Below are 15,200 nucleotides of genomic sequence, written 5' to 3'. Positions count from 1 at the left end.
TCTAGTTAGTAAAAATGATAATCATGATTTGATCATTAGGTATCTCACTTTAAAACAACTGTATTTTCAGGCCCTCCTTAAAATTCTGGAGATGTGACAACATTCACATATATCCAGGAACAGCAGTTAGCTGGAGTTGAGGAACTCAGTCCCTTAGCCCTGGTGTGTGTCCTCTGGTTAGCCTTACTCCTCAGTGATTCCAACTGCTACCCTTGATCAATGAGTGGGCCAGGTTATTGATGCCATTTTCATTCACCATGGTTTTTCTGCCATTAATTAATAAAGCACATCACTGAAATCTAATGGAATGAAATAATCTCCCTGGACTAAGTTTTTCAGAAGTGTTAACTTACACTTCAGTTTAAATGAAGAGTATCCTAAAATGTAATAGTTCTTTTGCTGAGTATTTTGCTACTATTCAAGTAATAAATACTTCTGATAATCTGAGGCAAAGGAGGGAAATTATTATAATTCATATCTTTAATTTTTGTGAAAAATGTTAAACTTAAATTTCTATTAAAATATTAGTATATATGGACAAGCTAACTGCAGTAAAAAATTGGTGATGTGAAAACAATCTTTTTTTACTTTGTAATTAAGATATTTATAGAAGTGAATTCTTTTTAAGAGTTGTTTTATGGAGTCAGTAGTGAACTATATATATTTATTTTTATTTTTACCAGGAGAAATGATTGTAAGTAAAGGGGTTTTGTTCTTTTTCTAATTTCACAAGATATCGAACTAAAATAAATAAACCTATGTGTAAAAAAAAAAAAGAAAAATGATAACCATATTTATGTACATATGTACATGTGTGTACATAACATATATATACATATATACACATAAACATGGATAGAAATATCCCTGAAAGCTTGTCACAACTATTAATATTGATTAAATCTAAGGAGTGGAATTTTCAGAGTAGGGGGAATTTTACTTTCCAGTTTAAATTCTTTTGAACATAAAAAAAAATTAACGCATGCATATTACTTCTATAATTAAAACACTAAAATATTCCCTTTATACAATGGAATCTGACTATTCCACTTTCAGGTCCATTTCTAGAGTACCTGGCAAACATTAAGCCTGAAGTACTCACCTGCTTCAATACTGACAGAGAGAACTCTAAAGCTGAATTTTAAAAATTGGATTATGAATGCTGCTATTACTAGACTCCAGTATCAAACTCAAAATTCAGAGGAGCTCGGCCGGCGCCACGGCTCAACAGGCTAATCCTCCGCCTTGCGGCACCGGCACACCGGGTTCCAGTCCCGGTCGGGGCACCAGATTCTGTCCTGCTTGCCCCTCTTCCAGGCCAGCTCTCTGCTGTGGCCAGGGAGTGCAGTGGAGGATGGCCCAAGTGCTTGGGCCCTGCACCCCATGGGAGACCAGGATAAGTACCTGGCTCCTGCCTTCAGATCAGCGTGGTGCCAGCCACGGCAGCCATTGGAGGGTGAACCAACAGAAAAAGGAAGACCTTTCTCTCTCTCTCTCTCTCTCTCACTGTCCACTCTGCCTGTCAAAAAAAAAAAAATTTCAGAGGAGCTGACACACAGGAATTAATAAAAGCCTCTTTTATTTAAAACTTCCTCCTTTCATATAATCTCAGTTTCTCAATAATCCAGTCAAGTAGAGTGTGTTCCTTTCTTTCACTAACTTCTTTTACAAAGAGGTAATACCTACAGGTTTTTCAGTTAATTAGTCTCACCAGGCATGCTCCCCATAATCAGAGTTCTTACTGGTTCTCCTGGCAAACTCTCTGGGACAGGCTGAGCTGCAAGTTCCGGTTTGCCAAGAACCCGGTAGACAGAGCGCTTGGTCTGTGTCCTTCGGAGTAATCTTTCTTTGTCCATAAGAATATGATCAATCTGAGTCAAGATCGAGCGTTCAAAGGCACCGAAGCCCTGCAACAACATTAACCAGTGTCAGATAATGCACAAAGTCAGTGCTTCAGGCAGCGACATTAGTTTCTTTATCTTTCTGTGTCAGCAAAGAAACAGACAATTTTCTTTACAGGAGGGGCTTTCTGTTAAGAACGGAGTCTGTGAGTGGCTGTAACTGTTCTCAGAAAAAAATTGGTATTAAGCAGGTTATATCATTTTCCTATGCCCAGAGATTAACTTCTGCTCCTTTAATAGTAACTGTTTTGAGATCCATTTCTTGGGGCCATCATTGTGGTGCAGTGGCTAAAACCACCACCTGCAGTGCCAGCATCCCATATGGGTGCTGGTTCGAGTCCAGGCTGCTCCACTTCCATTCCAGCTCTCTGCTGTGGCCTGGGAAAGCAGCAGACAATGACCCAAGTCCTTCGGCTCCTGCACTCACATGGGAGACCCAGAAGAAGCTCCTGGCTCCTGGCTTCAGATCAGCACAGCTTCAGCTGTTGCAGCCAATTGGGGAGTGAACCAATGGATAGAAGACCTCTCTCTCTCTCTCTCTACCTCTCCTTTCTCTGTGTAACTCTGACTTTCAAATAAATAAATAAATCTTTTTTAAATATATCCAGATAAATGAGCTACAGTTCCAATTTCTTAAAACTGCTTCATGGGGCCAGAGCTATGGTATAGTGGGTAAAGCCGCCACCTGCAGTGCTGGCATCCCATGTGGGCTCCTGTTCAAGTCCTGGCTGCTCTACTTCCCATCCAGCTCTTTGCTATTACCTGGGAAAGCAGAAGATGGCCCAAGTGTGTGGGCCCCCGTACAATATGGGAGACCTGGAAGAAGCTCCTAGCTTCATATCAGTGCAGCTCGGGCCACTGAGGAGTGAACCAGCAGATCGAAGACCCCCTCGCCCCACCTTTGCCTCCCTCTCTTTCAAATAAATAAATAAATCTTTTTAAAAAATTTAAACAAACAAAAAAACTGCTTCAGGTTGGGGCCAGTGCTGTGGCTTAGCAGCTAAAGCCTCCGCCAGCGATGCTGGCATCCCATATGGGTGCCAGTTCAGGTCCTGTCCTGGCTGCTGTACTTCTGATCCAGCTCCTTGCTAATGCACCTGAGAAAGCAGTGGATGGCCCAAGTCCTTGGGCTCCTGCGACCACATGGGAGACCTGGAGGAAACTCCTTGCTCCTGGCTTCGGATCGGCCCAACTCCAGCCATTACAGCTACCTGGGAAGTGAACCAGGGGTTGGAAGATTTCTCTCTCTCTCTCTCTCTCTCTCTCTCTCTCTCTCTCTCTCTCTCTAATTCTACCTTTCAAATAAATAAATAAATCATTAAAAAAACATTGTTTCAGGTTGATACCTATCTGACGTGCGGGGTGTACATGTACACACACACTTGCCTTTCCGAGTTTTCCAGAGGCCAGCTTGGTTTTATCATGCCATTTCTGAAGTGTGCGGTTCCTGTAGATGGTGAAGTCGGCAAAGCGCTTTGCCATGAAGCTGGGATAGTCATCCATCTCCAGCTTCCTCTTTGGTGGTGCCCTTTTCTGCTTCTTCTTCTCTTGTACCACTTCATCGTCTTCACTAGAAATCTCCTCACTGGAAAACCAGTAAGAACACAAGTCCAGTGTCAATAAACACCATGCAAATAAAGAACAGGGCTCACACAAAGAGTATTTAGGTCTTACTATTCTGTCTACAATTGTTTTAAAAAAGATTTATTTGAAAGTCATAGTTACAGGGGTGGGGAAAGTAAGAGTGAGGGTAAAGAGAGAGATCAATCATCCATCTGCTGGTTCACTCCCCAGATGGCCACAATGTCAGGCCAAAGTCAGGAGCTTCATTCGAGTTTCCCACATGGTAGCAGGGGCCCAAGCACGTGGGCCATCTTCCGCTGCTATTTCCAGGCCATTATCAGGGATCTGGATTGGAAGTGGAGCAACCAGGACATGAACCAGCAGTCCTATGGTTCATTGAGTATTTAAATGCACCCTGGCTAGGAGGATGGCTTTTTTGTTTGAAAAGAAATGTTCATGAGGTCAATCAAGTGCTCATGTGACTTTTCTAATAAATATTAAAAGAAACAGTTTCAAAAGTTTGAGGGCCCAGCATTGTGGCATAGCAGATTAAGCCACCACCTGCAATGCTGGCATTTCATAGAGGTGCCAACTCCTGTCCCAGCTGCTCTACTTCAAATCCAGATCCCTGCTAATGCACCTGTGAAAATCAGCAGAAGCTAGCCCAACTGCTTGAGCTCCTGCCTTCCACAAGGGAGACCGAGATGAAGCTCCTGGCTTCAGCCTGGCTCAGCCCTAGCCATTATGGACACTTTGGGAGTGAACCAGCAGATGGAAAATCTATCTTTATCTGTCTTTCCCTTTCTCCATAACTCTTTCAAATAAATAAGTAAGTATTTTTTAAAAAAACTTTTGAAAGGTAAGCAAATTATAGAAATAAAGCTATAAAATCATTATTTGAAATGTGTATGAATCAGACTGTACTACCACAAAAGAGTCTTTAAAAATGAAACAAATAACCATTTTTGTTTTTTAAGATTTACTTATGTATTTGAAAGGCAGAGTTACAGAGAGGCAGACAGAGAGAGGTCTTCCATCCACAGGTAAACTCCCCAAATGGCCACACTGGCTGGAGCTGCACCAATCTCAAGCCAGGAGCCAGGAGGCTCTTCCAGGTCTTTTATGTGGGCACAAGGGCCAAAGCACTTGAGCCATCTTCCACTGCTTTCTCAGGCCACAGCAGAGCACTGGATCGGAATTGGAGCAGCTGGGACTCAAACTGGTGCCCATATGGGATGCTGTCGCTGCAAGGTGGAAATTTTACCCACCATGCCACTGCACCAACCCCCATAACCATATTTCTATGACTTTAATCTTCAAATCAATAAGAGAAACATGCCTCTTTGTAACCAAATGCTCAGGAAAGGGAAATGATATTATTCGAATCAAATGCAGAAAAGCTGAATGTAGAAAAACTCAAAAGGGGTCAGGCATTTGGCATAGCAGATAAGATGCTGCTTGAGGTATCCACACCCCATGTCGAGTGCCTAGGTTCAAGTCCTGATCCCACTTCACATTCCAGCTTCCTGCTAATGCACCTTGGGAGGCAGCAGGTAATGGTTCAAGTATTTGGGTCCCTGAACCAGATGGAGTTCCTGGCTGTGGCTTCACTGTGGTCCAGCCCTGGCTATTGTGGGCATTTGGGAAGCAAACCAGTAGATGGAAGATCTCTTTCTGTCTCTGTCTCTCTCTCTCTCTGTCTTTCAAATAAATAAATAAAAACTTAAAACTCAAAAGAGAGGCAACAGAATCAGCACTAAACTGCGATACAATCAGCATTCCGTATATGCTGGTTCCATAGCTACAAGTGCCACGTCCACATAATTCAACCAAACGAAGACTGAAAATACACAAGAAAAAAAATTGCATCTGTACTGAACATTAAAGACTATTTTTTTCTAGTCATTACTTCCTAACCAGTATAAAAACTATTTACCTAACTTGGCTTTCTCGTGAATAAATGACGAAAAACAGCCAGATGAAAAGAAAATAAGTAACTCTGCAGCTCCATCTCCTCCTTACCTTTCTACTTCAGGCTTGGTCCCATCTACCAGGTATCTAGTGTCTGGGTACTGACAAAGCAACTCTTCCTGAAGATCCACCAATGACCTCAACAATGCTTTAAGGGCTTTGTGACCTGAGAAATAAAGCAGAGAGGAGACATTTAATTGATTACCTACAATTCTCACAAGTATATGATACCAGCCGGCGCCACAGCTCACTTGGCTACTCCTCCGCCTGTGGCGCCGGCACTCCGGGTTCTAGTCCCAGTGGGGCGCCGGATTCTGTCCCGGTTGCCCCCCTTCCAGGCCAGCTCTCTGCTGTGGCCCAGGAAGGCAGTGGAGGATGGCCCAAGTGCTTGGGCCCTGCAAACTCCTTCCCTGCATGTCTTCATAACCATTAATTTATTCCTCTAGTGTTAAGCTTCTCAGGTATTACCTACAGGTTCCCAAAGACCTCTCTGATTATTGCTCTGTCAATCAAATCCTTAAGCAATTCTTCCCCTTTTCCTAAAGAGCACACCTTAAACCTGAGCTCTACACCTCCTGTCCCTCTCCCCAAGGAGATCTCACCTGCCTCCAGCTTAAGATGCCACATACATCCTTCATTCAGTATCTCAATGCATATCTTTATGGAACGTTCCTGTTCACACATGACAACCTAAGTTAATGACTTTCTATTCACAGTACTGAATTTTTTTATTAGAAATTTGCACACCAGGCCAGCGCCGTGGCTCAATAGGCTAATCCTCCACCTTGCGGCGCCGGCACACCGGGTTCTAGTCCTGGTTGGGGCGCCGGATTCTGTCCCAGTTGCCCCTCTTCAAGTCCAGCTCTCTGCTATGGCCCAGGAAGGCAGTGGAGGATGGCCCAAGTCCTTGGGCCCTGCACCCGCATGGGAGACGAGGAGAAGCACCTGGCTCCTGGCTTCGGATCGGCCAGCCACAGCGCGCCAGCCATGGCGGCCACTGGAGGGTGAACCAATGGTAAAGGAAGACCTTTCTCTCTGTCTCTCTCTCTCTCACTGTCCACTCTGCCTGTAAAAAAAAAAAAAAAAAAAAAGAACAGAAAAGAAAAGAAATTTGTACACCAAGAACATGTTCTTGGGGCCAGCATTGTGGTAAAGCTACCACCTGCCCCACTTCTGATCCAGCTCTCTGCTACGCCCTGGAAAAGTAGTAGATGACCCAAGTGCTTGGGCCCCTGTACCCACGTGGGAGACCCGGAAGAAGCTCCTGGCTCCTGGCTTCGGATCAGATCTGGCCATTGCGGCCATTTGGGGAGTGAACCAGCAGATGAAAGATCTCTCTCTGTCTCTACCTCTGCCTCTCTCTGTAACTCTGCCTTTCAAATAAATAACTCACACTCACACATGCACACACACACAATTTTACATACACAAATATCCTAGGCAGGGCCCAAACCACATTAAAAAACAAACAAAAAAACCCATGTCCTTACCTGGTTCTCACAGCAAACAGCAGGCATCTATAATACGGCTGGTCAGAATTAAGTATATAGTCTATGGCTAAGAAGTTTCAGAATAAAAATTGGTCCTCCAAGAACTGAATTCCTACCTTCTCTAACAGAATGATCCCACTATGTAGATTAAGTGAATCCTACTAACTAGACTGGACACGAGTATCACAGTTTTTGAGCTGACAGTACTCAGATACCTCTCCTATAATCAAATTTTCAGATTTCCAGCAACAACTGCCAAAAAACCCTTCCCACGGATGCTCCATCACACCTGCAAATATATCATGGCAGAAACAAAATTTTTTTCTTCCTACCTGATACTTCTTCCTGTCTGAATTTATCTCCTGTGGAATGTGCTTTCCTAGGAGATCACTGACATTTGGGTGTACTTTTTCTATATGTTTAGTTCATTTTTAAAACCTGTATTTTCCATTCTCACTATCACTGATAATGGTGTATCTCTAGCCATGCTTCTATCCTTTCTTCCCTCTTTCCCATAAGTGACCAGAACCTTCTTGTAAGCATCGCTACTTTCATTCAACCATTCCTACCTTCATTTTTACTTTGTATTCCACACTAAATTCAACTCACCCAGACTTTGGTTACATGACTTTGCTAAGTCTTACTGTTAACTCTTTCCTGCTTCTGCTTCCCCCTGCCCAGCTCAAGTAGCCTTCTCACTATTTTACATTCCAACCTGTCTCATCAACGGGACATCAAAACATGAGTTAGACAAGTTCCCCACATATCATACAAGATAAGATTGCATTTCTTTCTTTCTTTCTTTCTTTCTTTCTTTTTTTTTTAAAGATTTATTCATTATTTATGCTGATCCAAAGCCAGGAGCCAGGAGCTTCTTCCGGGTCTCCCATGCGGGTACAGGGGCCCAAGGACTTGGGTCATCTTCTACTGCTTTCCCAGGCCATAGCAGAGAGCTGGAAGGGAAGTGGAGCAGCTGGGACTCAAACCAGCACCCATATGGGATGCCAGCACTGCAGGTGGTGGCTTTACCTGCTATGCCACAGTGCCAGCCCCCATCATTGTATTTCAACCTAAGGCTAGAAGCTAACCTGCCTGAAAAAGCCTTTTCCAACAGGTCAGAAGAAACTCGACAACCCAATAATAATCTGCCTACTGCCTCTCTATAGCTATGCCTTTCAAATAAATAAATAAATCTTTAAAAAAAACAACTATATAAATACAACGTACTTATTTAAAACAAGATCCGTGATCACATCATTTCTAAATTCCACATTCCACCCTTTTGTAATCCGTGAATATCCACACAACTTGGAGGGGATTTGTAATATATAAATATTACCTAAAAAGATCCAAAATGCCTTGTGTTCCAAACCAAGATTGTCAACCTGTTTGTTCCTCTCCTTCAAAAACAAAAACTTAAAAACTTTCCACCAAATATGGAGATAAAGTTATAGTTATGAAGAAGGAAAAAGCCACACAGATTTATTCTGTGTGTGAGCTTTTGTGAAATGGATTAAATATAGCCAACGTGAAAAGTAAGCAAAGAAAGGAATAAAAAGATAACAATTTTAAAGGGAAGAATGTGCTAAATGTAGTACATCTAGAACCATGTAAAAGGGGCCGGCACTGCGGTGTACCAGGTAAGCCACCGCCTGTAGTGCTGGCATCCCATATGGGTACTGGTTCGAGACTCAGCTGCTCTATTTCTGATCCAGCTTGCTGTTATAGCCTGGGAAAACAGTAGAAGATGGTCCAAGTCCTTAGGTCCCTGCACCCACATGGGAGACCAAGAAGCAAGTCCTTAGGCCCCTGTACCCACATGGGAAATTCGGAGGAAGCTCCTGGCTTCAGATCCACGTAGCTCTGGCCGCTGCAGCCAATTAAGGAGTGAACCAGTGGATGGAAGACCTCCCTCTCCCTCCCTCTCTCTCTCTCTCTCTCTGCCTCTCCTTCTTTCTGGGTGTAACTCTTTCAAATAAATACATAAATCTTTTCTAAAAATGCAAAATCATGTAAATATATGGAATATTTTCAAAGGAAGGAGAGCAAAAACTACAAATGATAGCTGCCAATACTGTCACTACAAACAGTCATCCAAGAGAAGAGCTGAGAACTACTCACACATCTCCTCTTGCAGCTGACGTCCAGAAAGTGCCTGTTGTAGTGAAAGCCTTAATAAGAAAATGGAAGACACTAATACTTGGAAGAGAGCCCATGAAAATACAGAAATCTTATTTCATTCAAATTCTACAAAAATAGGAAGTTATTTCTACTTTATTCTCCAGAAATGGCTACATCTTAAGAAACAGATGCTATGTTTTCCAAAGTGATACCACACATCAATTTTGCATCTGCAGAGTAGCTTTCTAAGTTCCCCAAACCAAATATGGGAAATTTTAGGCTATTTGAAATAAGCCAATTGGACAAAAGGAAAAATATTGTATAATTCCACTTGCGTGAGGTATCTAAATAGGCACCTTTGTACAGAGACACAAAGTAGAATAGCAATTTCCAGCAGGTAGGGAGAAGAGAATGGGAAATTATTTTTTAATGGGTATACATGTTCAGTTTTGAGATAATGAAAAAAATCTGAGATGGACAGTAGTGAAAGCAGCCTAACGATGTGAGTATACTTAATGACAATGAAGTGTACATTTAAAATGATTAAAAGGGTAAGTTTTATGTTCTATATATTTTACTGCTAATAAAAAAAAAACACGGGCCGGCGCTGTGGCGCAGAGGGTTAATGCCCTGGCCTGAAGCGCCAGCATCTCATATGGGCGCCAGTTGCTTCATTTCCAATCCAGCCCCCTGCTATGGCCTGGGAAGGCAGTAGAAGATGGCCCAAGTCCTTGGGCCCCTGCACCCGCATGGGAGACATGGAAGAAGCTCCTGGCTCCTGGCTTCGGATTGGCACAGCTCCGGCCATTGCGGCCACCTGGGGAGTGAACCAGCGGATGCAAGACCTCTCTCTCTCTCTCTGCCTCTCCTTCTCTGTGTAACCCTGACTTTCAAATAAATAAATAAAAACCTTAAAAAAAAAAAAACTGCTCTTAAAAAAAAAACTTAAAAAATTCCTAGACCATGGTATAATAATTCTACCATATTAGGCCAGTGCTGTGGTGTAGTAGATTAAGCCTCCACCTGTGGTGCTGGCATCCCATATGGATGCCGGTTCGAGTTCCAGCTGCTCCTCTTTCGTTTCAGCTCTGCCATGGCCTGGGAAAGCAGTAGAAGATGGCCCAAGTGCTTGGGCCCCTGTACCTATGGAAGACCCAGAAGAAGTTCCTGGTTCCTGGCTTTGGACTGGCCCAGCTCCAGCTATTGAAGCCATCTGGGGAGTGAACCAGTAGATGGAAAACCTTTCTCTCTCTCTCTCCCCCTCTCTCTGGCTCTACCTTTCAAATAAATAAACCTTAAAAAACAAAATTAAAAAACAGTTCTACAGGCCGGCGCCGCGGCTCACTAGGCTAATCCTCCGCCTTGCAGCGCCGGCACACCGGGTTCTAGTCCCGGTCGGGGCTCCAGATTCTGTCCCGGTTGCCCCTCTTCCAGGCCAGCTCTCTGCTGTGGCTAGGGAGTGCAGTGGAGGATGGCCCAAGTCCTTGGGTCCTGCACCCCATGGGAGACCAGGAGAAGCACCTGGCTCCTGCCATCGGAACAGCGCGGTGCGCTGGCCGCAGCCCGCGCCATTGGAGGGTGAACCAACGGCAAAAGGAAGACCTTTCTCTCTGTCTCTCTCTCTCACTGTCCACTCTGCCTGTCAAAAAAATAAATAAATTAAAAAAAAAAAAAACAAAAAAAAACAGTTCTACCATCTCAATTCACCTCAGTAGAGACAAAAATCATCCATAATCCTTCATACTGAGCCTATTTTCAAACTATTTCAAAAGGAATAGTAGAAAAAAATGGAAAATTCATTCAGTCTTAAAAAGAAAGGAAATTCTGACATTGAGGCTATAATACAGGTGAACCTTGAGGACGTTATATTAAGTTAAATAAGTCAGTCACAGACAAATACTGTATGACTCCACTTACATGAGGTACCTGCAGAAGTAAAAACCACAGAAGGAGCCAGTGCTGTGGCATAGTGGGGTAAAGCCCCAGCCTGCAACACCAGCATCCCATATGGGTGCTGGTTCGAGTCCCGGCTGCTCCTTTTCCAATCCAGCTCTTGCTATGGCCTGGGAAAGCAGCAGAAGATGGCCCACTTGTTTGAGCCCCTGCACCCACGTGGGAGACCTGCAGGAAGCACCTGGCTCCTAGCTTCAGATCAGCTCAGCTCTGGCTGTTGCAGTCATTTGGGGAGTGTTCCAGTGGAACAGAAGACCTCTTTCTCTCTCTGGCTCTATTTCTCTCTGTAACTCTGTCTTTTAAATAAATAAATAAAATGATTCTTTAAAATAAAAAACACAGACAGGAAACAGAATGATGGTTACCAGAGGCAGAAGGGAGGCGAAATGGCGAGGCAGAGTTTCCGTGCTGCAGATGTAAACGTTCTAGAGACTGCCTGCCCAACAATGTAAATATACTTAACACTACTGAACTATACTCTCAGAAAGAGTTAAAATGTAAATTTTCGGTTATGTGTTTTTTTACTACAATAAAAAATTTCAGAGGACAGGAAGAGCAAAATGTGTCCCTTACTTCCTGTAGGTACCATATGTTCCTGATCTGAAACATGAAATCAAAACAACCCAGGAAGAAGCTACAAAGCATTCTATAATGTTCAGAACTGCTTGCCCCTAAAAAGCAAGTGATAATTCGACTCTATCATGTAGCCTCATCAAGAATTGTCAAAACATCCAATAAGAGACTACAACTTTCAACGGCCACTTTCAAGAAGCCACAGCCTTTTTATTTTATTCAAGTCAGTTTTTAAAAAATCTACTGCAGATATATTGGACAGTTTATCAATCCAACAAGAAAGCAAGAGAACCAATATCAGTAAATCAAAGTGCGCATTTCTGTTAATACTCTCTCATATGTTCTCATTATATACACCCTTTCACCCACTCAGAAAGTAGCCCTGAAGTATTTAAGCTCCATTCAGGGATAGCATCACCATGCATCAAAGTGTCAAGAGACCTCCCAAAGATGAAATCTGCAATTCTGTGCTTCTAACCACCAAAAGGAGGGGGAAAAAAGAAGAAGAAAAGAAAGAAAATGTTTATCAAAGTAAATGTCACCAATGGCCCAACACACAGACAACTTCATGTAAAGAGACTTCAAGGCCAGAATCCATTCTCACTTCTTTGCAACACTGGGCCAAAGTTCCTTCGAGATGCTATGTAACCCAGAAGAGATCCAGAGATCCGGGGCAATCCTGTGCTGAAAGTGGAGACCTCCTCAAAGCCACAGCTCCCAGGAAGAAGGCAAGACTCAAACCCAACAGCCAATTCTTCCTAGCCAGAAGAAAAAACTAAAAAAACCCTTCTTCATTATTCATATAGGACTGAATTCTATTGTTCAACTCTGTGAATAATAAGCAGAACAGAATCAACAGTTTCTAATTTACTTCTAATCTCTCTCCTATTGTAAGAGTTAAAAGTTACAAAAAGCAGCAAAGATACTTTCTTCTCTCTCCCTCTTGGCATGTGGCTACAAAACAAATGGAGACTCTCAAGCACATATATGTTTATACTGCCCTACATGGTCCATTTCCAGAGGTCTTCCCCTTAAGAGGAGATTAAGAAGGACACGTGCCTCGTCATATTACCAATGTTCACCCCAGGCTTCTGATCACCAGCTGCAAAGATAATTTTGAGTACAGAATAAATGGAAAAAGTACTTCACTGAGGGTCAGGAGCCCTGCATTCTAACTGACATCATCACTAATGAGTCATGTTATGCTGAGTGAACCAATGTAATCTCTTTGAGTCTCAATTTTCTCATCTATAAAATGCAGACAATCCTTTGCCTGTTGAGCGCATAGAAATAAGGTAAAAAATAATAAGTGTTATATATTAAGGTATTTTGGAAATTTTTTTAAAAGTTATAGAGTAGAAGACACATTATTATCAAAAAAAAAAAACTGTCATCTTTCACATGGTGAAAATCCTTTAAGCTCTGCTTGTACTGATCTATAGTGTTAAGAGTAAACTAGTATTCACAGATTCCTATATTAAGTATGCATTTACATGCTACCCATATGCAGCCATTCTGTATATAAAATGTCACCAATCTAAAAACCATTTTCATCTAACAGCCTTATATTTTTTCCCTGATTCATCCAGGCTGTTCGACATAAACAAAACAGTAGGCAGAGGTAAGTTTGGACGTGGGCACACTGTTCATTAGTTAGATTATAAACCACTAACAGAAATTTCTGGCAAGAGGATGAAGGGGGAACAAGAAGAGTAAATGAATAAAGTAAAATAAGCCTTATCCTATCAGTTTCTAAATACCTATATGGTTATTTTTAAATAAATATGCAAACATACAATTATTTATGTACAAGTACGCATAAACTACCACACTCCTATCACCCCAGATAAATACATTGAACTGGAATTTACAGATTACAAGAGTATTTTTTTTTTCTCCTTCAAAAGTAACTCTGGAACTAGAGCTAAACTATAGGTCAAAATGACACACAATATATTGGCCTGAGAACAATACTTTTCATTCAAATCCACACAAGCCTGCCACTCGCACTAGTCATCCCCGGCAATTAATCCCCCAAGAAAGACGTTTGATTAAATCTTTTCAAGCAAATCCTTTGCTTTGCTTTTGTTAGTTCACTTCTTGTCAACATCTATTAAAATATGCCTTTAATTCTCCCACAATCTTAAAAAACACCGATTCCACTGTCTTCAACTTTAATCAACTGTATGGCCGGCATTTTTCATTTCATAATAATGTGCTGCTTGGAATTCAAGAGGCTGGCTCAGCATCAATCATCTGGTAAGAATTTTTCCACTGCAATAAATATGCAAATGAGGAGAGCCAGTCAGTCGTATTTCAGGCCCGACTTGCTAGTGTTTTAAAAAAGACACAAATTTATTAATTGCCGGTGGCCAGAGGAATCCTATTACTTTGGGCATTGATTACAAAGCTGTGTGAGTGATTATTGTGCAACTCGCAGGCTACCCAGGCATGAGGAAAAATTATTAAAGCAAGGCAGAGATTATCAACTCAGAATAACAATAAGCCTTAACATTTAGGCCCTAACTTCTTCAACAAAGAATTACGTGAAGGCTCCACTGTATCATAATTCCAAATTCTGTCAGTATTACTATTTGCACTTGTTCTATATTCCCTAAGCAGAATGGCACTGCCCACAAGAAGAGCAATGTAGGTTACAAATTCCTCAACACCAACCTCTTGGACATGTTGCCGTCATTTCCAATGTTATGTCCAACTAGAATTTTTATATGTCGGTACAAGTATACCCGGTCAGGTGTGCGCACATATATATTCCAGACTTTGATAAATGGGTATACAATTCGAAGACCCTGGCTTTAATTGGAACAGTGTAAGAAGTTCTGTTACAGTGAGCCGGTTAGTACTATGGACCAAAGGTGGAAATGTTTTAATGGTACAAAAATAACCACAAGGATAACTTTCCAAAGCAGAGCACAGGGACTTAAGATTTTACAATCATGAAAACTCAGCTAAAGCAGGCCTGGGTTTCCAGAGCTCTGGGGGTGCCACAGGAGGAGACGTGCAATCTACGGAGGGGTCTGTGGAGGAAACAGCTTGATAGGCTAATTCTGAATGCAAAGTGTTTTTGTGAGGAACATTCAACCCAAGATATATTAAATGAGAAAGAGGACTCGGTGGACACAACTTGTTTTGTTTCTCTTAAGAGAATGATGTGGGGAATTGGATTAAGTGGAAGTTGAAATAAGCGCAAGATAAAGGGACATATGATAAAATATACATTGGGTGAGCCCTCACAGAAACAAACAACAAAAAATCCTTAACATTTGGCATTACTGCCACCACGCTAAGTAACATGAAAAATAGCATGCATTTGAGTTCTGTGGAGGGACATCCCACTCAAGCTGTAATTTCTGTCCAGGCATGAATTTATAAGGAAGGGAAAAAAGAACTGTGGAATTTCTTCAGTTTCCCTGAATACTCTCTCAAATACCTTGATGAAGTGTGTCAATAAATCCTTAAAAAGCCCTATAGGACACAGCAATCTGGCTGATCAATGTACTTCCCGAAATTCACCACAGTTACCTTCCATTTCACAATGCCTAGACAACGTCCATTGTTCCTAAGTACTTTTCCTAAGAATGGAAACTTGTTTTCCTCTTTACATAGA

General features: G+C 42.1%; 1 protein-coding gene across 1 annotated transcript in view; it reads right to left on the bottom strand.

The window, feature by feature from the left end:
• AATF (apoptosis antagonizing transcription factor) overlaps positions 1–15,200 on the bottom strand; it is a 122,951-nt gene that overhangs the window by 73,545 nt on the left and 34,206 nt on the right. The window contains exons 5-7 of the mRNA XM_062174752.1: positions 5,487–5,601; positions 3,288–3,486; positions 1,743–1,907 (exon numbers count right to left, since the gene is read on the bottom strand). Of these exons, the coding sequence (XP_062030736.1) occupies positions 1,743–1,907; positions 3,288–3,486; positions 5,487–5,601 (479 nt within the window). The remainder of the gene's footprint in view (positions 1–1,742; positions 1,908–3,287; positions 3,487–5,486; positions 5,602–15,200) is intronic.

The sequence above is a fragment of the Lepus europaeus genome, chromosome 18, assembly GCF_033115175.1.
Source record: "Lepus europaeus isolate LE1 chromosome 18, mLepTim1.pri, whole genome shotgun sequence".
Classification (NCBI taxonomy): Eukaryota; Metazoa; Chordata; class Mammalia; order Lagomorpha; family Leporidae; genus Lepus; species Lepus europaeus.
The sequence above is the reverse complement of the archived record's forward strand: the minus strand, read 5'-3'. Positions and strand labels throughout refer to the sequence as shown.